The 26,562-nt window shown below is 38.4% G+C and overlaps 1 protein-coding gene across 5 annotated transcripts in view; it reads right to left on the reverse strand.

Moving 5' to 3' along the window:
* LOC135220913 (syntaxin-binding protein 5-like) overlaps positions 1-26,562 on the reverse strand; it is a 1,025,750-nt gene that overhangs the window by 577,216 nt on the left and 421,972 nt on the right. For all 5 annotated transcript variants that reach the window (XM_064258544.1, XM_064258545.1, XM_064258543.1 and 2 more), the window contains exon 2: positions 12,958-13,056. In XM_064258544.1, the coding sequence (XP_064114614.1) occupies positions 12,958-13,046 (89 nt within the window). In that variant the 5' untranslated portion in view covers positions 13,047-13,056. The remainder of the gene's footprint in view (positions 1-12,957; positions 13,057-26,562) is intronic.

Consider the following 26,562-nt stretch of genomic DNA (forward strand, 5'->3'; position numbering starts at 1 on the left):
AACTTTATGAATCTGTTTCTTTCATTCATACCCAATTTTCAAGTTAATCTCAAAGCGAACAACATGATATTCTTTATTTTTCTCATAGGAGGAACCATGGTTTCAGTAAGAAATTCAACAAGGACACAACTGCGACTTGGCAAAAATATTCAGCAGAAAAATCAAAAGACCTCAAATTCAAGTGAGACTCATCAGGGCTATACTTCACACATTTTGTTTAGAGTAAAAGGCCTAAGAATGAAAAAAAAGGCTCGACAAATAAAGGGAAATTAATCTGTTCAGTGTGGCCAAAAGAATAACAGTTGTTATTAAATACAAAACCATTAGTAACAGCATGGTATATTTTGGTAAGAAGATAATCAGCATACGATGCTACTGCAAAGATGCTTTACTGAGGTATGCCAGCCTTCGCTGAGCTGATATGTTAGCTCCAGATGTCCCAGGCATCACAACATCTACTGCAGGAATGATATGAAGGAAAAAAAATCCGACAAAAGAAGCAAGCAACAGTGACGTGGAGAGCTTTGCCTATGCCTTAGTTCACAGAGATTAAGAAACGTTCTCTTAGGCTATGAAAGCAAATGACCGTAGAAATTCTTAAAATAATAGTTATCCCAACTAAGTGTATTCAGCATATTTCATTGTATATTTGGATTAAAGACGCTCACCTGTAAAATGCCACACCCGGGAATTTAAAGACTGTTTTACAGATCACGAAAATTGATTGATTTGATAAAAAAGGAAAATATCTAACGATACATTCTGGGATGTCACTCATTACGTAAGGTATTTAAATGCTCAGTGACCCCTTGAAACTACACACACACATAGTATATAGCCAACGTCACTTAGCATAAAATGTGAAAAATCAGGAACTGGCCAGTCACAATAAAATAAACCTGAGCAACTTTTACGGATAAGAGAATATGCCTACGCTATAAACTACTTCATTTCTTCTCCTTTGTCTCTATGAAGTCACCTTCTGCTGAGCATTCATTTTTTCTCTTGACTAGATATGGACAACCAATTACAAATCAGCCGGCCTCATAAAAGATTATTACTGACAACAATTTTAATTTGAGGACCTGTTAAGCATATACCATATAATTTCATTTCTTGGTAAAGCTGTAAATATACGGCAAGGCTGCTAGCCATTCTAGGCTTAAGAGAGGCAGAGTCCCGCGGACTTATCAGGTTTACTCATTTGCAACGCTAATTACTACTCTCCTCGCAGCCGGCGAAGGGTGATCGATCTGGAGTTAAGGAGCGGCAGCTCTCTTCTGGTATGTGTCCCCAGACTTACTAGCGACCGGAAGAATTTTACAGCGATTCGTTCTACAAATCTGGCCGATACTTACAACATGACGTCAAGAAACATCGTCACTTTCACAAGAGCTAAGTCGAGAGAGTAACCCGCTTCAACATTAAAATATGACTCACATGTACAAAGACCGTCGTAATGTTACAGTTAATTACTATACTTTCCTTGCTTAATTCTTTAAAAGGAGATGAGAGGAGAGAGAGAGACGTGAGACGAGAGAGAGAGAGCGAGAGAGAAAGGACGAATGGAGAGAGAGAAACTCATCAAACGTATTCTCATAAGCTGGCCGTATTCACCGGCTGATAATCCATAACGGTGAACACAGCCTATACCTATATGCATATAAACCAGCCGTCGTCTCTCGACCATGCTACCTTGAGCACTCAAGTGGTAACCGGACGAGGGTTGCAGACAAAAATTAAACAAATAAACAAAACTGAACTCTGTAACTTCCATCTGGAAATTTCGGGTTTGCGAAAAGAGGAAAGAGGACGAAAAGGAGATGTATGTATGTAGTATATTATAAAGCTCTATTAGACCTGACTAAGCACATCATAGTCCTCCGTAACTTTCAACATAATTAGAAGCTTTCGCCCGAGTGGTTCTGGGAAATTAATTCCGAGAAAGCCCATGGGGGAGGGGGGGGGAGGGGGAGAGAGCCACGGAGGGGGAGTGGGGTTAGTGGAGGAGGAAAGGTGGTTGGAACAAACGTCTGTTTTGTAAAAACTTCTTGCTTGGATCAGAATTTATTACTTACCCACCCGCCTGGAACTCAGTGAATATAACCACACAACCACACACACGCACACACGTATACGTATATACCTATAAAATCCGAGTAGAGGTAGGTAAACCTTCTCAAAAATATGAAGGACCGAACGAAATGATCTTCTTAGAAAGTTGGGCAATCTCCGGGATCTTTCGTGTTAACATACAAAAAAGGAAAACTCTGAATAAACAAAACATTACGACCGAAAAAAAAAACTTTTTTTTTTTTTGGTGGGAGGTTGAGGTGGGGTGGGGTTGGGATTGGAGGAGTTTATTTTCCAAGACCTAAGGGGAAAAACAAAATTAATTTTTAAGACCAATGTGATGGGGTTATTCTCACTTTTCCTGTTCCTACGCATGTACTAGTATACATGTGTGTACAAAAATTTATTACTAAATTTTCGTTTGAAACTTGTGTGTTCTGGAAAGCAAACTACTTCTTTCCTTTCACCTTAAGCAAAAGAATCTTGACCTTTCGCGTGATACGTAGACAGCCTGCCTTCATATCAACAATTTGTGACCCCCCCCCCCACCACACTCTTGCTTTCAAAACAATTATATTTATCTTCCTTGACAGACAGGGACGTCGCCCAGTTAAGTAACTCTCTTCCTCATCTTGACTCCCTCAAAGCATTTATCATCACATGTCAAACCACCACTACACAGAATTGTGGGACATGGTATACCGTAGGCATTAGTGGAGGATGTTGGCAGCAAGGTCTAGACCTTGGTTAGCAGTGTCCCTTTGTCCCCTATAGTCATTTAAACACTCTAGATCGCGAGGGGCGGGAGGAGCGAAGGACTAACTCCCAGGCTGACAAAAGCCTCATTATGATCAAAGTCTGGGCTTAGAAGGACCTACTCAAGTGAGTTTTCTAATGCATAGCCATGAGTTTAAAACGAGGCATTAAAAACTCATTTGACTTTTTCTATTTTCATTGGAAACTTTATTTCTTTTATAAAAAGAGGAAAGTGGATTAAGTTTTTACCTACGGCTTCTGCGACATGTGGTCGTATAGGCATTTTGAAGGCCAGCGGCCACTGTATGGCTTAACCTTACACCAACTATCAAGCTTAAGCTGCCGTTGTGACAGGACAGTATGGAAAGCCAAAGCGGAAACTACAGTGAATGCCCGGTCCCGGTCTTTGGCGATCCAAGCACAAAGGATGAACCTTAAGGGAAAGATTTACTATCCATTTCAGACCAGATGTGGCGTCGTTTTTCGGGAATATCTTCAAAGACTTTTAGTCGGACAATGATGACATTCTAACACAATTTTGACAACACCCCGCCGTAATTTATAATGTTATTATAGGAGTTGGTCAAATTTATATACTTTAGGAGTTTACTTATGATTTTAAGTTGTAGTAGTCAGTCAGACCCAAACACCTGAGCACAGGTTCGGATAAGTCGACTGAACCCCCTCCCCTTTCATAGGTTCCCTCCCCCTCCCCCCACACACAAGATCCCACCATCTCCCTCGCAAATCCATCCTCCAAGCTTCTGTCACACTCAAGATCACACCACTCCCCCTCCCATCCCTCCTCTTCCCAATCCAATTCTCCCTCCCACTTCGCTCTCTCATATTTGAATTACGCAACACACTTGAAAATATAAATACATACATTGTACATTATTTTATCGCATGGTTTTGACAATTTATAACTCAAATGTGTACTATATCGCAACAATGAGCTGAGTGGTTTTTGCTAATGAGATCCACTATGATGTTCAACCTCGTTTTACTGTGTTGCCTAAAGGCCCCCATACACTGAACGATTGTCGTTATCGACCCACACACACACTATTCAGACAGTAGTATGAACGATCTCCGCACCCATTTCAGTCTGAACAAAGATTTTGTCTCGAGAAGACATGGCATCATCTCTAGAAGAGACGCGCGCGATAGCGTTATATATTACATTGACTTAGGTCGCAAGCCAGCAACCTGGACGTGACAGATTCCCGCTGAGATCGTTCAGACACGAAGCCCCGCCCACTTTTGCATTCAGACTAGCCCTTACACAGTGTTTTTGCGAACGATACAGACAGTCGTTCAGACAATCGTTCAGTGTATGGGGGCCTTAAGAATTGTTGCGGGAAATTATATTATTTTTCATCCTAGATTGTGTGTATAGTCGTTTTTCTGTACCTGTTGTTCGACTGTTCGTATAATGTGATGAGATAGTTTGGACATTGAGCATCTAATTAGACAGTTTTCGTAAAATTGTAAAGTAATTAATACTAGTTACAGAATCAATAATGATACACACAAGAATTCACATTTTTAATTTCCATCGTCATTGCTGTCAAGGAATAGCTCATCCTCATCATCGCAGTCAGAGGCACCGACTGTCAAGGATATTGTCAGAGGACCAAGAATCCTCCTCAAACTTCACGGCTGGCCGTACAAAACACCTTCCCAAATGTAAAGTGGATCAGGGGAAAAAACCAATTACTCAGGAACACTGGGATTTGATGATAGTTGTCATGATATCATCACTATAATTTAACAAAAAATATTGTCACTGAAAAGTGTTAAGGTTAATAATTACCTGTTAAGACTACTTTTCAGTGCGCCAGCTTTCCTCTCTTGGAGTGCAAAGACCCGTTTGCACCCATTGGTGAATCTAAGCAAATTGGCCTTGGGGGGGCATTGTGATTGTAGCACACCTTCACTACCCAGCGACAAACCACTTTCAGCGATCCATCGAACTTGTAGAGCAAATTGCTCAAATACTGTATTAAGAACTGCCAGCCGAGATAAAACAGTCATGTCCATTAACCATCCATTCATTACTACACCCAACATTATCTATTTTTAAACTATAAAACAAAATTACTAAAGAATAACTATGTGTAAGACTTTAAAATATTCTGGTGTGCAATTTTAGAGAGAGAGAGAGAGAGAGAGAGGATAAGAGAGGAGAGAGAGAGAGAAGAGAGAGTTGTGACCTTACCAGACCTTAACATCTTGTTACATCTTTGTTCGGGTTTGGCCCCAGGTCCCTCAGTATGAGGCATCCCTTCTAAAATGTCTACCAGAGAGTTGCTAGTACATCTTCCGGTATATTTTGCATCTTCCAATCTTGGATGGTCTGGGATGCAGTTTAGATATTTGTCGAGCTTATTCTTAAAAAACACATCTACGCTCACTCCTGTTATATTCCTCAGATGAGCTGGCAACGCTGCATTATCGATGCTGGTGCGTAGTGGATTAATGTCCTGTGTGCTTTCCTTATTTTCCTGGTATAGTTTTGGGCACTATTAATCTACCTCTGCTTGTTCTTTCTGATATTTTTAGCTCCATGATGTTTTCAGCTATTCCTTCTATCTGTTTTTCATGCCTGAATTATCATGTAGCATTCTCTTCTCCTTTCTAGACTATATAATTTTAAGGATTGTAGTCTTTCCCAGTAGTCAAGGTCCTTAACTTCTTCTATTCTAGCTGTAAAGGACCTTTGTACACTCTCTATTTGTGCAATATCCTTTTGATAGTGTGGGTACCATATCATATTGCAATATTCAAGTGGACTACGAACATATGTTTTATAAAGCATAATCATGTGTTCAGCTTTTCTTGTTTTGAAATGCCGTAACAACATTCCATTTTTGCTTTATATTTTGCCAATAGAATTGCTATTTGATCGCTGCATAACATGTTGCTATTCATCATCACACCAAGGTCTTTAACTGCTTCCTTATTTGTGATTTGTCTCATTATTAGGTCCCCTATATGCATATAGCTTTCCTTTTCTGTCTCCATAGTTTATTGATTCAAATTTATCAGAGTTAAATACCATCCTATTTACCTCTGCCCAATCATATACTTTGTTAAGGTCTCTTTGTAGCGCGTTCCTATCTTCATCGCAAGTAATTTCTCTACTTATTCTTGTGTCATCGGCGGAACTACTCACTACCGAGTCCTTAACATTACTGTCTATGTCTGCAATCATAATAACAAACAGTAATGCAGCTAACACCGTACCTTGTGGCACACCGGAAATTACCTTAGCTTCATCCGATTTCTCATCGTTTGCAATAACTATCTGTTTTCTGTTGTGTAAAAATTCTTTTAACCATCTTCCTACTTTATCCACTATATTATATTTTCTAATTTTCTTCGCTAATATATTATGGTCTACCTTGTCAAAAGCTTTTGCAAAGTCTAGATAAACCACATCTGTTTCATTTCCGCTTTTCATATTTTTGTATATGTTTTCACGGTGGACTAACAGTTGGGTTTGTGTACTTTTTCCGGGTACGAAACCATGTTGTCCTATATTAAACAGATTATTTTTTATTAAATGTTTCATAATATTTTTCTTCATTACCCTTTCATACACTTTCATAAAATGTGATGTTAGACTCACAGGCCTATAATTACTTGCCTCTAGTCTTGATCTACTTTTGAATGTAGGGGTAATATATGCTAATTTGTGCTCATCATAAATCGTGCCTGTATCTACTCTTTGTCTTAATAATATTGCAAGAGAGAGAGAGAGAGAGAGAGAGAGAGAGAGAGAGAGAGAGAGAGAGAGATAGTAGGAGCTTGTTGGTAGGGGAATACAACTTCAAATCATAAGAGTAAACTCTCAAAGTATATAACTTCGACTAACTCCGATAACATTATAAGTGACAGCGGGATGTTGTCAAGATTGTGTTAGAATGTCATCATTGTCCGACTAAAAGCCTTGAAGATACTCCCGAAAAACGACGCCACATCGGGTCTGGTATGGATAGTGAACAGCCAAACAGACGTAGCTGCGATGCTCTTTCTGCCTGGCCACAAACTCTGATATAACAGCGATCTTCAAGACTTTGGCTGACTGTGACTGTGCCGACTTTTTAGCTTTTTATTTAACCCTATTCCCGCTCCCTTTCTTCAATATTGCCGCCCAAACTCTCCAACTACTACTACTTCGCTCAACTGTGGGGTTTTCTCCCAGTTCCAGCTTCAGATCCTTGTACTTTAAGATCTGCTATTTTCTGGGTCGCTTTATCTTGATCTCCAACCACCCCAACTCCATCTTTTCACTGTCCCAAGCCCTGAATGGCCGAAAATGTCCCAGTGCTGGGTTTAGCAGCATGAAGTTCATCAATCAATCAGCTCTTCAAATTTCAATCAAGGATGCGTTATCCCCTTTCAGGCACCAATTTATCATATTAACAGCCCGGTTGACATTTACGTTAAATTACATTAATGAAAAAAAATTTTTTTTCTTGTTTTCAATTTGAGATATCTGAGGTTTTACCAGGGGAATATGAAAGTTAAGAGAGCACTAGTACTTTAATATATATATATATATATATATATATATATATATATATATATATATATATATATATATAGGGTAGAGTGGGGTAAAAGGACTCCCCCTATTTTCTTGCTTATGACATATCATAGCAACTTAGTCAGCTGATCAGTGCAGTAACACCTTCTGCCTGAAGCTTTCTATAACAAATAGCCCGTGAGAACTAGAATGGGACAAAGCCAGCACGCATTTTCCTTCTTTGGACACATTTCATGTAAGTATGCTTGCTATAAAAGGGATATCCTGTGCGCACATCTTGTCAGTAAAGTCAGTACGTTAACTACAGTTACTTTAAATGAGAGCTAAGAAATATCTTGCAATGCAATCCAGACTTGAAAACTCAATTGAGGTACAGGTGGATTCAGTTTTCTTTAAAAATGGCAAGTGGGGTAAAAGACCCACCACGCTTTGGGGCAAGAAGCCCAGGGGGCTTTTTACCCCATCTGATCAGTTGGACATGTAACCAGTGGTGAAAGAGGACAGACTGCATCTTATTTGTGCAATGAAGGCAGCTGGAGTTTGTCTTCCTCTTATGTTTATATTTGCCCGTAAAAGGATGACTTCACTACTTACGATCGGCAGCTCACCTGGATCAATTGCTAGATGCACAGCAAATGGATGGTCTAATGCAGATTGTTTCGTAGACTGGCTACATCACTTTGTTAAAATTGTTAAGCCAAGTCGAGCAGAAAAGCACATTACAACTCCAGATGGCCACCAAAGTCACAGGACATTAGCCAGAGAGAATGGAGTAATGTAATGGAAATTAGTCTACCTTTTTTACTTGTGTCATTTTTGTTCTTATGTAAAACTTATCCACTATTTCTTTTATTTGTGTTATTCTTGGTGCTATATAAAGAAAGTGAATTTATTCCTAATTGTGCTGTTACAGCTGTCATGTAGAGGAAGTGTCAATTTATTTCACAATTTCAGTTCCTATGAATACCAAAACGTTCGTAGGTTTTACAAGAAACTAAGAACTCTAAGATTAATTTTTGCATATTTTCCACATTATCTTGATATTTTTGTGTGGAAGGTTGAATCTTTTATATTAAGCAAAAATAGGCGTCTACTTTTCAATTTAAAGGGTAGTTTTCATGAAGTACCACAATATCTTAGGTATGGGGCAAAAAGCCCCACCGTGGGCTTCTTACCCCACCCATGGGGTAAAAGGCCCCCTTTGTTCTTTTTTTTCAGGTCATATTTTTACTATCCTAAATTGCTAACAGCTTCTTATGATTATGATCGTTGATACTCCAATAACAAAGCTTTCTAGAAATATCTCTGTTAGGTCAATAGCTGAAATGCTGTAGACAATATAAGCATTCTCCTTAAGGGGGGTCTTCTTACCCCACTCTCTATATATATATATATATATATATATATATATAGATATATATATATATACTATATATATATATATGTGTGTGTGTGTGTGTGTGTTGTGTGTGTGTGTGTGTCTCTCTCTCTCTCTCTCTCTCTCTCTCCGCGCGCGCATCTAGGAATTTGAACACTAACACTCGAGACCAACCTGTTTTCGCCTCCTACTTCCTGTCACTCACTATCGACCTCCTTTTGATTTATTATCTATCATCTTTTTCCGCTTTTAACGCACTAACTCATATAAAGCCCAGAAGACAGTTGAAATCCTGCTCGAGTGGTTAAGGTCAATTCGCTCATGTTAATGATGAGTTAGAGCATTTTATCTGGGGAAAAAGTTCCGACAGTGTCACCAATACTGACAAACAGGCGGAGTCCCGACGGAAGCGCACTTGAAGGAAACTGCAGCAAGTAGGCGCATCAGGTGGCACCGAATTCCGGACGGGGCAAAAGTCAGATCCTGCAGCGGGATCGTTTAAGCTTTCGTTTGCAACTTGGAAGACACGAATTTAAATCTTTATTATTCATTCGCCAGGTTAGTTATTGAAATTTCCCAGGGTTTCATTTATATTTTCAAGTTTTTGTTGAATACAGAACAAGGAAAATGATACCTAACAAATATGCCGCTCTCCATGAAATACATCGTCATATTCTTGTAATGGGTAATTAATTTCAAGATTAATAATTCGTAATCAAAACATAAAATACAGAGTAAAACAGGAAAAAGACTTATTAGCAGAACGTAGATTAAAGAAAAACGTTTGAAACGAATAACAAATTTCACAACCAACCATTTTAGCATTGATGAATGCCAACACCAGAATGAAGCTATATAGCTATTTCCCTCGCCTGAAGAATGACTGAAGGGGGCCACATATTCACAAGTGCAATTTGCAAAAGCTAAAGTATTTCTTATAATAACATGAAAGTTCTCGAGCATCCTAAATTCACGCTTCCACCTCTCGTAACAGCCAACATCACTCCAATTTTGCCACACGATCGTAACATGAATCATTATTAAGATAATGAGGATCTGTAACGCAGCACTTGACAGGAATGTACCTCCAACAACCTCATGCAAGAGGTCTCGATGCATTCAATATCCAATTGCATGATTTATGTCACATACACACACACACACATACACTATATATATATATATATATATATATATATATATATATATATGTGTGTGTGTGTGTGTGTGTGTGTGTGTGTGTGTGTGTGTGTGTGTGTGTGTGTGTGTGTAAATAATTAACAAAGCACCACGTGTGGAACAGAAATAAATTTCTGACTCATATCAGGAACGAACCCGGGTCTTTCAATTGAAAGACCAGACCTCGGCCAATCAGGCCCCATAAGTCTTAATTAAAAGAAGTTGGAAGCCGGGTACCACTGTGCCTAAGGCTGAATTTATGTGGGCAGGCCAACTGCCTTGCATACCAGCATGTTTTCACTCGGAAAGGATAATTCGAATGAAATCCTGTCCATTGGGTCACTGCTGAGTCCGGAAGTCTTCTCCAAGGCTGTACTACATAGATATGATACTTCAGGGGTTAAAGCCAAAATTGTTAATGGAAAAAAGAAAGGAAAACGTAACTCACACTTAGGTACACTAGACAAAAATGCAGGTAAATAAATTTCACAGGTTAGGATGTTTCTCGATGATTCCTCAAGCTCCGGAGAAAGCACCCAAACTTTCAACTCTATAGCCACTTTTATTGTGTGCTTTTACTCCATTTTGTTTACTTAAGCAACCTGCACACACTGTAATGTGTTAGGCCGGGATCGAAATATAAACGCTTCCTTCGTGGAACACACGAACTAATGCCTTCGTTGCCACTTACTTCGGAGATGGAAAACGGCTCGAACCTTTTTGGATTTCCCATCGTACAGAAGTGATAACGGGTTTAATTAAGCTGGGCGTATACAAAAACCATAGCAACATTTCTACCTACTAGCAATATTATTCTTACCACAGAATAAAGTTAAGAAACCAGTTTCCACTTCCAAGTTTTCAAGAGAATCACGTATTCTGAGTCACGAATTTATAGACGATGAAATGTTTATTTGGAATATGAACAAGAAATCAAAATATGCTGGTACTTAATTACACAATGCACAGAGAACAGCAAAGATGATAAGATTTACGATATTAATATCAGAGAAGAATACAAAAACTTAAGTCTTTCAGTATAATCGTGGAGTTTGCAAAAGATAAAGGAAATTTTCGTTCAATTTGGAAGAAAACAATCATACCAATAACTGGAAACGTTAAAAACTTGGCTTATTCTAACTCCCTGGGCTGATTCTCATATTCTCAACAATACTCTGTTGATATGAGATTCAGCCCAGCATTGGGTTAAACGCTACAAAGATTAAAAAAAAAAAAGTTTCTGGGGTTTGTAAAAGTATAGGAGTCTGGTCCTTATGACAACAAAGCAAATTTCTGTTTGGAAATAGGACAGCTAGGAGTCCAGGTGCCTCTGGATGACAAGATATGTTAATGGCGCACTCGCAAAGTGGCAACAGTGAAAAACGTTCCTCTTTCCTGCAATAAAGCATCTGGAGCCGTCTGTAGGTTCTGGTGCTGTCCTGTTACCTAGATTATATCAACAGTCTGGGCACAGACATTGACCATGGCTTAGTTAAAGTTATACTGCTTTGCATCAGTCCTCTTCAAGATGACCTGATAATGAGGAAACTGTCCAAGATCCTTACTTTGTTTAATTTCTTCCCTTGGTATTTAAAAATTACACATGGTGTCAATTTCTCTCTCTCTATCTATCTCTCTCTCCCTTACATACATACATACATACATACATACATACATACATACACACACACACACGCACACACACACACACACACGCACACGCACACACATATATATATATATATATATAATATATATAGTGTGTGTACAATAATTTCATGATAACATCACCGGAGTGAGTCTCTCCCAGTCGAGTAGTGAAAGAGAAAAATTCAACAAGCACGAGTGCGCGCGCTCACACACACACACACTAATTATTAACCCTTTAGAAACTTCTAATTAAGAGCAAACGTACATTTGTAAGATACCTTACCAACGTTCTTTTGACTACAAAAACACTTTCTGGGGTACGAGAAAACTCATAAGAGAAGTAAGAGTATCCACCTAATCACAATGGAAAGACATCGTTAGTAATTTTGCAATAAACAAAATAAAAAATCACAATGACATAAAATACGATAAAGTGGAAAACATAGACGTAAGCGGGGAAAAATATGTAAAGCAGCAGCCCTCAAACACATACCATAAGAGCCTAAATACCGGAAAATTGACCAACGTGCGCTAAAAATATCGGGATTCGGTTTTACACCCCACGAGATAAGGAAGGAAGGAAGGAAGGAAGTAGGGAAGGAAGGCAGAAATTATGCAAATAAAGATGCCAGCCGGAGACCAATATATCGATATTCAATGAGACTCCAATAATATTAACTGGTTGGAGAGGAAGGACGCTCTACGTAAAGGAGGCGCCTCCTCAAGCGATTCTTCCACATCAACACAAATTCGCCAACACTTACTGCAGCACTGTACTTTCCACCATAGCAATAATTGTAACTAAGATAATGACAAATAATGAATAACAAATGTATATATACATCCACTAACATCAAGAATCAAATGTAACTTAATACAGAATTCACTACGCTGGAAAAACTTACACCCAAAGATAATTTTGATAACTTGTTCGGGCCACGATTGGAACCGTAGCCTTTAGTTTAGGATCTGATATATGTATATGTATATGTATATATGTATATATATATATAATAATATATATATATATATATATATATATATATATCATATATATGAACATGCGTGTGTGTATGTATATAATTATACATATATATGACAACCTTCAAAAATCACATGAGTAAGCAATGAATCATGAATACATAAAAGAGTTTAAACGTACAGAGTTTAAAGGTATACCGATTCCCATGTGAAACTAATGACGACAACTTTTTGAAACAAAAAACTAACATACTTTACCTTTTTGCGGGGACTTTTACCATACAAAAATTTTTTAACTAATCTATGAGAGAGAGAGAGAGAGAGAGAGAGAGAGAGAGAGAGAGAGAGAGAGAGAGAGAGAGAGAGCGCAATTACAAAAGGATACAGCCTGATAGATCCATGTTTGGTCCCGACGGCCAAACACCTTCTGTATGGGATCGAACGCCAGAGAGGTCGGCTGGTACGGGAATCCATGACGAACGGTCTGGAATCAAAGAGAAAACAATCAATTAATATTCTTCCGCGATTTGAAAAACAAATTTAGTTTCAAGAGTAATGTTTCAAATTTACAAGCTTACACATCATAAACACGCATTTCAAACGTGTATGTATATATATATACATTATATATAGATATATATTATATATATATCTATATATATATATATATATATATAATTTTTATATTTACAATGTATATATGTACGGACACATGCACGAATATATTAAGCAAAAAAAAATATCTTCTAATATCGAGTTTATAATACCTGCGCAATAAGTTGTTCACAAACGTACAGTAAATAATCATCAAATAACCATTAAGGCTTAATAATTATCAGCGAAAGTTCAGACACACACACACACACACATATATATATATATATATAAAATATATACATATACATACCTATATATATATATAATATATATATATATATATATATATATATATATATATATATATATATATATATTATCCATCCTAAGCTCGAAGATCTGATTGTGAAGGCGCAATGGCAGAGGAATGGCAAAAGACCATTGTACCTAGTACCCAATACAAAAGGTGAGGATAATAACTCCTAAAAATAGTACTAACTGAGGCAGAATCTTGAAACGATATCGTTCTAGATTACAGTTTCATATCACATAAAGCCATGCAACTACGCCCCTGGTCCTGCTTGGGCCTGTCAACATGAATCACTCCTACACAACGATTTCGCGAACGCTTTAATTATGAAGAGTAAAATCCCTAAGGAGTTTCAGAGATAAAAAGAAGAGTGATTTATCTAGCCTGCCCTGTACCGTAAGATTCTCCTACGACACCAACCAGGCCACAAATCCCTCGATGACTTGTTGGGATCATCATCTTCAATCAAGAGTTCAACCTCCAGAGGAAAATCCCACGAAGAAATCCCACACGACAATGAAGTTGGACTTGAACTAACAACTAGGAGCTTTGCACCTCAAATGCCTTCCCTCTCTCGGAACGGAAAGGGATGAGACCAGGTGGGAAATATTCCGGTGACATACTAGTAGGGACGCCATTATTCATAAATAAAGACGAATTCACCAAAGATTTCGCTATTATTACCTGGTATATGGTTCTTTAACAAGTTCTTATACTAGTTTCACATAATAATATCAAGTCATTTGATTATCCGACTAACGAAAGAATTCGTTAAAATACAACCTACATTAAATACCTAGATAAGCCAACAAACGAAATATTTTTTAAATTCCTATTTTGTAGACATGTCTCACCCATCTATACGTGCATATACTCATGAAACTATTTTTATGACAGCAATAAATATCACAAACACAAAAATTCCACTGGAATAGACGGATGCGGGCCTTCTTTTCTGCTCAAAATCTTCCACCGTATCAACTAGTTGCAACTTTTCAGGAATAACTAAAAGCATCCAATTTTATGGACTCGATTCTATTACACAGTCAGAAATAGAATCCACTTCTGGGATCATCTATAGTGCCAGTTCTTGAGGATAAATAATACAGTTCATTCTCCCGCTATGGTGTAAAATCAACTAGAACTAGCAAATGATGAAAATGTATCGCCAGTCGCAATGGCGTCCAATCTCGAGAAGTGCCCAACACTGTCGAGTCCACACTCGGGGTTCAGCGCCAAAGTCAAATCTTGAATGTACCACATTCTCACCCTTCAGGATTAAACTGCCAGCGTCTCTTCAGAAGAGCGTCAACATGAACATTCGTCGAATCCGCAGACAATGTTCCTTTCCTGAAGTAGCAATAGTTCCTAGTCTCATGGAATCGGTAGAACATCACAAAGTGCCGAGTAATTGGCAGTAGTTTTATTTTACGAAATTTACTGAGAGAACATTTTAAAGCATCAATTTCTCAACGACAGGGAGCACTCGTCCCTAACAACATAGTCTGTTAAAAAGATCAATTTGATTGAATCGGCCAATGGAACCCCTACCAAACGTTACTCAATTGTGATACAACGAAAATTAGAGAGAGAAAGAGAGAGACATTTTTTTTTGCGGTACAGCCAATAAAATCTGTACATCAGGACTAATATGTCAGGCAGGATGACTTATTGCTTTTCCCGCAGGCAATAATAAATGACATCCCTTCATTTTCTCTTGCCTTGTCACCTCCAATGGCAGGCTGTTCCGGAGTTCACCCAAAAAAGATAACAAGGCAAGATTTTCCTTGAAAGGGGCAGAACAGCGCTACGAGTGATTAACTGCAAATGAAAAGAAACAGAGACTGTCTTCGTTCATTTGTCACCGTTTGCAAGTGAAGGGCGGCCAGTCTCAATCTTCTCGTCATTCACCTTTCTAGATATCATTGTAAAGGACAACTGACGCCATCGAGTTTTACTCGGAATGCAAAAGCAGTTAGGGAACGATGGTCTCTAACGAAATAAATATTTCGTGCGTGAACATCGTACCAGCAAAAACAAAAATACAAAACAGACACGAATATACACACACATGGACATACATAGAACTATAGCTTTACAACTCTTTTTAAACAATATTTCACATCTACGTTACTGGAAAAGGTTAAAAGGTAATGTCTACCTATTATCATGCAGTATAATTGTGAAAAAAAAGTTCAGAGGTCAAAGTTGAGAACCTTACTAAAATCCGAATTTAAATATAAACATCACACGCAAACTCGTAAATGTTATTTCTATAATATTTTTGTTTTGGAAACTACCTAAACACCATTATGTTTTTGACTCCTCTGCATTTTCTTCCGAGAAGAGCAGTTCTCTAAACTTAATATATTTACACGACAGACATTACACGATAGTAACCGCAATCTGTTTGCGGTATGACATTCCAAACAAGTGAAGATGAAATCAACAGCCGAGGGAAAACCAGGAAAGAATTTCCACGCAGCTACCTAAGGAAAGCTGTCGAGTCCATAAAGACCACAACGAAAACTTGAACGTAAAAAGCAACAATGAAAACATAATTAATAACTATAAAATTCTCTTTCTGTGGCAAATGGACCAAACTAGAGAGAGTCATCTCGATCTGAGAATCTGTCTCGCATCTGGGGTCCTCCATTCATCCACTGCCAGCAATGAATAGGAAGCCTTTCAGCCTAACCCTTTCCCAAGGATGGGCGTCGGCCATTCATAACCACAACTGGAATGTTGATCAACATTTATACTTATGAAACACGGGCCATTGCAGAAAATAGGAGCAGACGTTTAATCTGATTGGGAACTGCTTCATTTTATCATCAAGAACAACTTGAAGGGTCTTGTTCAAACAAACATAACATTTATCCTCAGGACATATGACATTATGCGACCATAGTACAGCATCACAAACCTGTGCAGTCTAGTTTTGTACAAAAATAAAAAGAATATATAACAGTCAGGGGGGGGTGTCGTCATTCAACGAGATTACTCCACACCGGGAGAGTAACATCGGGCTTCGCAATCGGACGAGAGGTGGTGCTTTCAACGTGCTATGGCCGTTGGCTGGGAGAGAAATATCGCTGCAAGCCCAACATTTCCCATTCTGGAAGTGTTGCCAGAACACCTCCGAATGTGACTGTCATCGATGTGGGGGAAATTTCGGCTCGGAAACACCTGGGTATTCTTCACACTTTTATTTAGCTTTGAAGTACAAGTAACATCTACGGAGTTCTCGAAGATCTCTCGCGATATATACATTCAGGAAATAAAAGAGCATGAAAGAACCAAGTAGGAACGTTAGAAAACACTATCCTAAAAGGTTTCATACTGATATGTGTGTGCTTCAATGAAATCTATTCGCCTAGCTCTCCACCATATCTGCGGTCCACAACAACCGCCTAACATATAGGTATATAATTAACTGCATTTGTTTAGGGGAAGCGACTAGCTGTTCATCCTCGCCCGGTTGCAGAGTCGAACGAACACGTGCCGTCCAGTTGCTCTAACGGTGAAGCTTATCTATGCAAGGCGAGCTTTACTTGGCAGCCAAAAGTGAACAAACAAGAAGAGAGACGATACGAGGTAGTAGGCACAGGCGGCAGTAAACACTATACCTGAGGAGCACTGAAACCTTTCCTATGGGCATACAAGGTATATGCTCTAAAAGGAAGTTATAATAAAATATATAGGAAAAATTAAAGTCATAATTAAATATATACGAAAAATTAAAGTACAATTACAAGAATTCTAATGGAATGATGGACTAGCTAGCCCAAACGAAGGATATCTAGAAACGAAAAAAATGAGAAATGAAAAATACCTACACAATTCAATACTAAGGAAGGATGAGCTTTGTGATACAAAAATGATAAAAAGACACTGAAATAAGTGGAAGCCACGTGTGATATGAAATGAAGTGTGTGTGAGTAGCAATGGCCACTAAAGTGATATAAAAGTCAGTTTCCAATCTGAAGACTGGGGAGATTCCAAAAACCGAACAAGGGAAAAGCGAAAAAAATTAACAACCCTGATACCAATTTTGAATTGCAATCTCCCTCAAAACCAAACTCTGGAAGAAACAAAATTTCGTCGGCTTCAATATAGCACCTCTGAAAAGAAATAGATTGGTGTGGAACGAGGAACGAGTACGTCTCTCTCTCTCTCTCTCTCTCTCTCTCTCTTCTCTCTCTCTCTCTCTCTCTCTCTCTCTGGCTGGTAAAGGGTGCTGGGTTGTAGTCCAATGGTCTTATATAAAGACTAATACAAAATCCTCTTATAGCCGGGAGAAATGTAAATCTGGTACACTGGAATAAAGGAAAGCCATTGCACCACGGAAGACACTGATGTGATTGATGTATACGGACAGACAGTGAGCCACAATGGGCGAAATATTTTTCACAATATACGCTGTTATCCTTTACATTCAGATCCATATTATACAATCCACCGCGGAGGGTAGTCCCAGTTAACTCTAACAACTTTGCCCTTCTTTTGCCAGATTCACTATTTTCAATTTTCTAAAAGTTTTGTTCCAGTAGTCCACTAACTATAGTCTCTCCCATATCAGAGGTCGTTTCTTTTTTCTTCAGTTTTCCTTTGTTACTTCTATTATATTATACATTACTTTTTTTTCTTACTGTGCTACTTGCCATGAGCGAAGCTATGGGATCGTAGCAATCAACATTTTTCATTATGATTGCAGCTTGACTGATAAAAACAACACTGCAATTATCTATTAAAAACTCCAACATAACTGATAGTTGCAACTTTCAAACTTAAACCATCACCCTCTAACAACCGGTCCTTAACAAGTCATTCGCATCTAACAATTTTCAGATAGAACAACGGAAAATTCGGCTGACGAACCTATTACAAATCAAAGAAGGATTTGGATTTTCTTTAACAAGATTAAAACTACCGAACCTTGGATTCGTGCGCACCGAAGAAAAGAACACTTGCACAGCCTTAGCTGAGACACACACTATCATATATATTATATATTTATAGATATATATATATATATATATATATATATATAATATATAAATGGTTGGGTCCACATGAAATAAAACAAATATCACTGTTATTTTTATAACCTTAGACTGGTGAAGCGAGGATAAACTCCCTTGCGCATAAAACCTCAGTATTATCATCCGCTCATACACCTACACATAATGAACATCAGCAGCTCGTCGAACCCACTGCTCAATTCAACTGCATAGTGTCCTCCCGCATAGAATGGATACTGAGACTCTTCTATTGCACTTCTTAAGTCCTTTTAGTCTCGCCATCGCACAAAAAAAAAAAAATTATTATTAATAATAATCACCAGTTTACCTGCGCTACTCTTTTTAACATTTTCACTTCTTGTTCAATCAACATTATTTGGCGAAAACAGTTCATCTACAGAGCTTCATTTTTCACTTCATTTGTATTCATAAATATATCAAGATAAATGCAACTTCAGTTTACACAGAAAAATTTAACATAGTAATAATGAATTCAGTTGCTTAATTACAGGAATCTTATCTATACATACACATACATACATACATACATACACACACAAACACACACACACACACACACACACACACACACACTATATATATATATATATATATATATATATATATATATATATCTATATATATATATATATATATATATCACAGAATGAGATTTAACATCAAATTATCCTTTTGCTTCCCATAACTAGGATGATTTCATTAAAAGCTGGCTTCACTATTGTGCATGAGATAAAAGCACCGTTATGCCCCTTCTCTTCATGCTTTTAGTATAATTACTTCCAAACTGAAAAAGGAACTACTGTCCTTTGTTTTCTTTAGCAATTTTCTTTCACCCTTGAACAACTCATCTTGACCCTGACTGACTCCTCTCAATATGATAAGCTTTGATAAATAAAAGACACTGAACAGCTTACCACTTGAACCTACAATTTATTTATTCGTTTAATTTCAAATTACACACGACCACACACCACACATATATAAAATATATTATAATAATAAAATCTGAGTGGATCTTCCTTGTTTGTTCGCCCACGGGCAGCGCCGGGTTCCACCGCAGCGTAGCGTGCCATCAAGCTCGCTTTATATATATCACCATCATCATCAGCCGTTGCTAGTCCACTGCAGGACAAAGGCCTCGGGCAACATGTCCTTACACTCCCTTCTGTTTATGTCTTTCTATGCCTTCTATATCCGCAAATTTTCTTAGCTCGTTAATCCATTGTCTTCTCTTCCTTCCCCTGCTTCGTTTGCAATCTCTAAGACCCATTGTGTTATTCTTTTCGTCCACCTATTATCTGACATTCTCATTATATGTCCTGCCCACGCCCATTTCTTTTTTTATTACTTGTTGTTAGAATATATATATATATATATATATATATATATATATATATATATATATATATATATATATATATATATATATATATATTATATATAATGTAAAATTCAGTTCTAGTGTTGCGTCAGTATGTGGATCAGGAATGGTTTTACCATAAAAATTTTGTATATACTTTACTCGATACTTATTTTTGAGGGAAATATAAGTACTTTGAATCACACTATAATAAATCAGTTATTACGAAGAGAGAGAAACGGTTCTCTAGATTTCTGCAGACCGAGAATGTCTATTCATTTCTCCTACAGCAGCATCTCGGTCAAAGCTTACATCATTATATAGTCATCGAGTCACCTCAAAACGTTCTTATTTCTCTTCCCATTACGTTTAAAAGGTTAATTCCGCGCGCGACCACCCACCCACACACACAAACACGCTAGCGCACTTTTGTGCAAATTATCCCCGACACGCCAATGCATGAAAAGGGCACAACTCTAAAATACTTCAAGAAAAGCACATCTTTCGTTTAAGGCTGAGTGTTATGCTTTACATAGCAACGCCGCATAAAACAGCCCAAAGCTGAGCTTTCAGAACTGTTTCCCTAAACGAGGAACACACCACGGAAATTCAGTTATGGAATGAACGTAACGCAAGGCAGTAAACAAGAATAACGACACCCATTTACGACAGAGTCAACAAGAGCATGCCTTCCCCGTCTTGATAAAACAACCGAAACGTCGCTTCAACATCAAGAACTGCAAACTTCACACAATGGCGTCAAGTCACCGTGAGTAACAATCCCGACCAACTTCGAAACAATCTCATTACGTTTACAGAAACAGTCTCTCTCTCTCTCTCTCTCTCTCTCTCTCTCTCTCCCCGCTTCGACAACTTGGAAGCAATTATACAAATCCCAAACTTTCCTTCAGGCTCAAAAGAGATGTTGAGGGAATGAATACTCATCATGGTCATTGCACCACAATTACCTGACCTTGTTTTAACACAGGGAGAGAGGCTTATGAAATAATCCCTACTCAAATCAGACTCTCCAAAGAGGTCTTCCAGTTTCGAGCATTTCGAGGACATGGTTCAGAAGACAACAACAGGTTCCTTCAATGGAAGAGAGTCAATAAAACTTGCAAGAAGAGCTAAGTCAACAAAGGAGACCAATAACGACGCCCAAGAAGGAAGCCAACGCTGCACGCAAAGAGCCAATAAAGTAGTCGACTTACAGACACGAAGACAGCCAAGACGAATAAGGCTCTCCACATACGCTAGACGAGACACAGAAGAAGAAGACGAAACTCCGACGGAAATCAACAGAGAGCTACAGGTAGAAAGACCGGTAACGCGTTCGTGAATGAAAGAAGGGCAAACACCACAATGTCCAAGGGAAACGCAGACTTCTGTCATAAGGCCGCCAGCCACGCCGTTCCAAGCCTACCTTTTACGTACAACACTTCCATGGAATTCTTCTCATCTTTTGATTCCGTTTATTTACAAAAATACTCTCTCTCTCTCTCTCTCTCTCTCTCTCTCTCTCTCTCTCTCTCTCTCTCTCTCTCTCTCTCTCTCTCACCGAAAAAAATTCTGAAATTATTAAATGATTGTTTTCAGGCAAATAAAAAAAATCCCTGCAATTCAAGATCCACTAAACAAAGGATTCTTGCCTCTGCAATCACAGGCGCTGCTTCCGTCATCTTTGCAAAACAAAGCACGTGTCTTCCTGCCTCAGTCAGTCTGCCCTTCTTATTAAGTGCAAAACTACTATGACCGGGATTTGAAGATTTTGAAAATACTGACAATGACACATGATCACAACCATTTCAAGCAAATGATATACTCATTATTAAACTTAACTGAAAACAAATACCTTTTTAAAATGCTTTTGAAATGACAAAAGAAAGATAAAACCCAATCATCGTGTCATAAAAGCAAATACATTCTAGTGCTGAAATACTGCCATCCAGCATTTAACTAAACTCAAGGTTTGCAAACTTAGACTATTCGTACCTCCATTTCTTCAATGACAGCCTTCCAGGCACTGTGGCCTCTAGAGACTTGTGTCTTGGGAGCTTCATTCCCCGCCATTCAATGGTCACTGATGTAGATCACATTTCATAGGGCCCAAAAAAGAATCCCAGAAGAGGACATGTCTTCCATTTCTTCAGTGTTAATGGAGTTAGAATACCCTATTCACTTCTCACATGGAATTTTATCAAGCACAGCTAGTGTTGGGTTGAACAAGGCGAATTCAAGCAACTTTTCCTACTTAAGTTCCCTTCCCAGGGAACTTAAGCAGACCATCCCTAGCTGGGGATGTTTGGACGCTTCAACTAAACTTAAAAATACATTAAATAAAATGTACGGAATAAACAAACGTTATAGACCAACCTTCCAAAGGGTATTCTTAGCCTATCGTATGGCATTCATTTTTGCCCTAAACGGAATTCGCAAATGAAAAAGAATCATTGATGCGGAAATTCATAGGAAAATACTGCAGCAGACTACTATAACCTCTGATACACATCAACACAAGGCTCCTACACCGAAAGAGTACTCGGACCTTCCCCTTACGACACAGGTTAGCAAATCCTTCGCACATTAGTCTTTTGTGACCACCACACAAATGACTTTCAAGAGAGAAGTTCCTGGTGTCATTGATGGACATAATCTAATAACAATTTATGTAATGGGTTACAGCCGTCGTTGTTATCCTTGAAACAACATTTTTAATGTTTTTACTAACTGATCAGAAATTTAATTTGAGAAACAATCGTCAGTTTCAGTCCTTGCATTTCCTAAAGAACAACAGATGAATACTATGGACGCAGTTATTGTAGTTCTGTGGTTATATATATATATATATATATATATTATATATATATATATATATATATACTAGTATACATATAAACATACATACACATACATACATACATATACTACACAAATATTACATCAGAATCAGGCGTGACACCATTTCTACACAGAAGTGAACACCTCCTTAGCCATTCTGTGCCTACGCAATTCCATTTTCCGAAAGCAAAAAGTTCACTGAACTTGCGCAAACCCACCAGGAACTTGGCATTAATGAAGTGTTTACATCCCTCATGCATAATACATCTCCTCAGGATATGAGAGAATTTAACTTGCTTTTTTAAAGTTGTTCGTTCACAGAAAAAGAATGGAGGTTATTTCAGCCTACTGGACAACTGGGCCTGTAATAAACTATTCCAAATAGCTTGCAACAAGTTTTCAGAGCAGATAGATAATGGAAAAAGGCTACAAGGCTTTAGATGGAAAGAAAACCTGCTCGGATACATCTTGCTGAGAAAGACAGACAGGCGGGAGGGGGGGAGAGACGGTGGTTTCTCTAATCCAATTAGGTTTAACCTATTCTGGAAGTCGATTTTATCTCAAGTGTCATTTCCTGAGTTCCTCCGTATACCCGCAAAGTCATTTATGTGAGCAATGCACACAGGTATGTCTTTAAAACTCTACGATTAAACCCACTGGAAATCAGCACTAAACTGATAATTGGTTGGGTGTTTCCTTTCCCATGTGCAGCAAAGCTTTACAGTTCTCAAAATTTCAAGCAACCATCTTTCCTCATTTTTATCGTTAATGGTAAAACATCCTTTGGCTTTAGACTTATGGACGTTCATCTATCTATCTATCTATCTATCTATCTATCTCTACCATAGATACTATACATACATACTAATAAACTATATATATCTATATTATATAATATCATACATACATATATATAATATATATATATATATATAATATATATATATTATATAAATTCCTTTTAACTTCAGTCTCCGGCACAACATTGATCATTCGTTCCCCTGCCCATCGGTGTTTGCATTGTATAAAATGACCAGGAGGCACAATGAGGGTGATGCCAACACCACAAGAAGTCTAGGTGTCAGACTCATGAACGAAACAAAAATCAAAGGATTTGAATGAGACAATACGTGCACTGTTGTCTTCTCAATTTCTACTCGTCCTCCCCGAGGGGATTTCCTTTGCAGCATGACCAGGATTCCTCTCCATTTCTGTTTGGGACGTCACTCATCGGCCCCTCTGCTGCCATTTTCGTCAGGCAGATGTGGCTCGCAAGAATCGAGGCCAGGTTGAATGTCTTCTCATCATCATCAGCACCGACGGCACAGGCCATCAGTTCAACGTCATTTTGAAAAAGGTCAGACAAAGAACGTCGTTCGCCTCTTCACTCAAGGGATGAAAGAAGGAGAAACCGTTCATAATGAACGTCCACATAATCATCATCAACGCCTCCAGTACCAAGGGACTCAAAGTGCCCCTGAAATTCCACCAATCATGTTTTTCCCAAGATCTACATACTATACTTCTCTCTTTAGACTGTTTTTTCCAACTCTTCCTGTGCCCGCAGGTGCCCAGCTGACACGATCAAGTGCTGTTATCCCAAAGGTTGTGCGAAGATAAATATGAAAATCAAATTTGTTGCGTTGCATGTCGTTCAGATTCCAACTTGGTCTAAAATGCCTAATCTTGCAATGAATTTCTTAACCAGTAGTATCTTTAACATAATGCTTTAACATAATGCTCATAAAAATAGTGGATTTCTGGATATACTGGAATTCTTAGAAATTGCCATCTACACCGATGAAATGGATTCCAGGAAAACGGCACAGACTTGTATACGTGTAAGAGGCTTTGTGACCAGCCAAGAAGTGACTGTAGGAAAAAGACCTACTATATGGAATTTCCAACTTGCTCTACTCTGGTATTACCTTTCTACTTGTGCAGTTTCTGGATGCACGTTTTACTAGCCATCTCACTGGATTAACTGTGCCAAAGCGTTCAAGACCGAGCGTTCTGCCCAAATGATAAACGGATGAAAAGAAAATTTCTACACGAGAATCAAGGTACGAGTTTCGTGACCAACTTTCTATCAGAAAATTTTCTATAAAGTCTCATGAATTTCATGGGATAAACTTCCTAATAGAGCATTTGATGAACTTTCTACCAGAGCGTTCAGTGAATGAACCCTCAAGGCCGGAGTCCGATAAACAACTTGGGAATCAAGCCTTCTCGGGGGCTATAGTCATTTCAGTCCCCAATAAGCCGGCCCCCGCAAGAGAACTCGTTTCCTCAAGATCACTCCAAGGCGAGCGAGAGCGCCATACCCGAAATCCACTAACCCTCCAATTTTCGCTTCCTCCATCCTACCTAATATCCATATCCTGCTGATCCACCTTCCCGCCCGACCAAATCTCATTTACTGCCTTCATCTTTCTATCATCTCCTTTCATGGCATTCTCCATATCGGCTTTTCCCCTTATTTGCTTTCCTGGTACTTTGGACATTCTGATTTCCTTCAGTTTCAGTTTTGTTCTGAAAGTTTTTTCTTTTTGTTTTCCTCGCAGCCATTACGTACAATTCAGACAGTCACATTCCAAACTTGATTATAATCATTGGGAAAAAATAAAGAAGGCTTTTTTTTCCGTGGCCCCCAAACACTGATTCAACTTTTATCTTGAGGGCATGTGACAAATTCATGGGCTCTCTCTCTCTCTCTCTCTCTCTCTCTCTCTCCTCAGAAGAAGGAGACTATCGCACCTGCCGAGGTCGGAGGCGGTAAAGCGAAAGCTCTAGACTCGTCAGTAAAGAAATCTCAAGCCTACATAACGAGGCGTTTTCTGTGTTTGCCGTTTCCAAGGCATTTTCAGTCACTCACCAATCCATTCTTTCATTCGAGTAATGAAAGCATATGACATCTTAAGCTTGACAACAAAAACAATGATAATGATGATCATATTACTATATAACGGGATTTGATAAGTCTTACCTAACCTACCTTTATACTACTGATATGAGGATATCCTTATTAGTAAGTTTCAACAGGAGGCGTTCTTAAAACTAGCTCTATCCCAAAACACAAAAATAAACATTTGAAATGAAAGCTGACCTACTTGCATGATAAACAAATCTTTTAAAAACTTCAGGCGCTAAAGTCAATTTAAACTTTCGCATCGAAAAAAATTGAGAGAAATGTGAAAATAAAAGGACTCATGTAAAATAGCAATACATGGATATATTGTGATAAATATGTAGTCAAGGAAAATCTTTGATCAAAAGGAACGTATAAAAGGCATACTTTAATATTTGTCGCTATGAATGTTCAACTCTGCATTGAGGCTTTTTTTATTTTCTCACGACTATCAAGCAAAAAATTCGTTCGCTTTCGCCAGCCTTTGTGAAGTCAGCTGACAAATGTCAACTAGAATAGGCAGCTGTTTCAAGAAACATTAGTTATACAATGAATTTCTCATCACCTGGTTTACTGGTCTGGTCTGGGCAAAATTATGAGAGAGAGAGAGAGAGAGAGAGAATTCCGCTGAACATTCATTACTGGACTAAGCGGAGGCGACAATTTCTGGACCATTAATCTTCAGGAAGGTTCTTCAATCAATTCCAATCATCCCCTGAATTATAAACAGCGCCTCCCACAGTGGAACCCCTGATTTACGAATTCCTTTCAAGATTCGGACTCGGCCGCCTTCAAGACTGTGTCACTTGCAAACATCATACAGAGATATGCATAAGGAGAGAGAGAGAGAGAGAGAGAGAGAGAGAGAGAGAGAGAGAGAGAGAGCCTCTAACGCTCTAATTAGCACTTGAAGAACGCGAGGAACATCA

Source organism: Macrobrachium nipponense, chromosome 2 (assembly GCF_015104395.2).
Source record: "Macrobrachium nipponense isolate FS-2020 chromosome 2, ASM1510439v2, whole genome shotgun sequence".
In the NCBI taxonomy this organism is placed as follows: Eukaryota; Metazoa; Arthropoda; class Malacostraca; order Decapoda; family Palaemonidae; genus Macrobrachium; species Macrobrachium nipponense.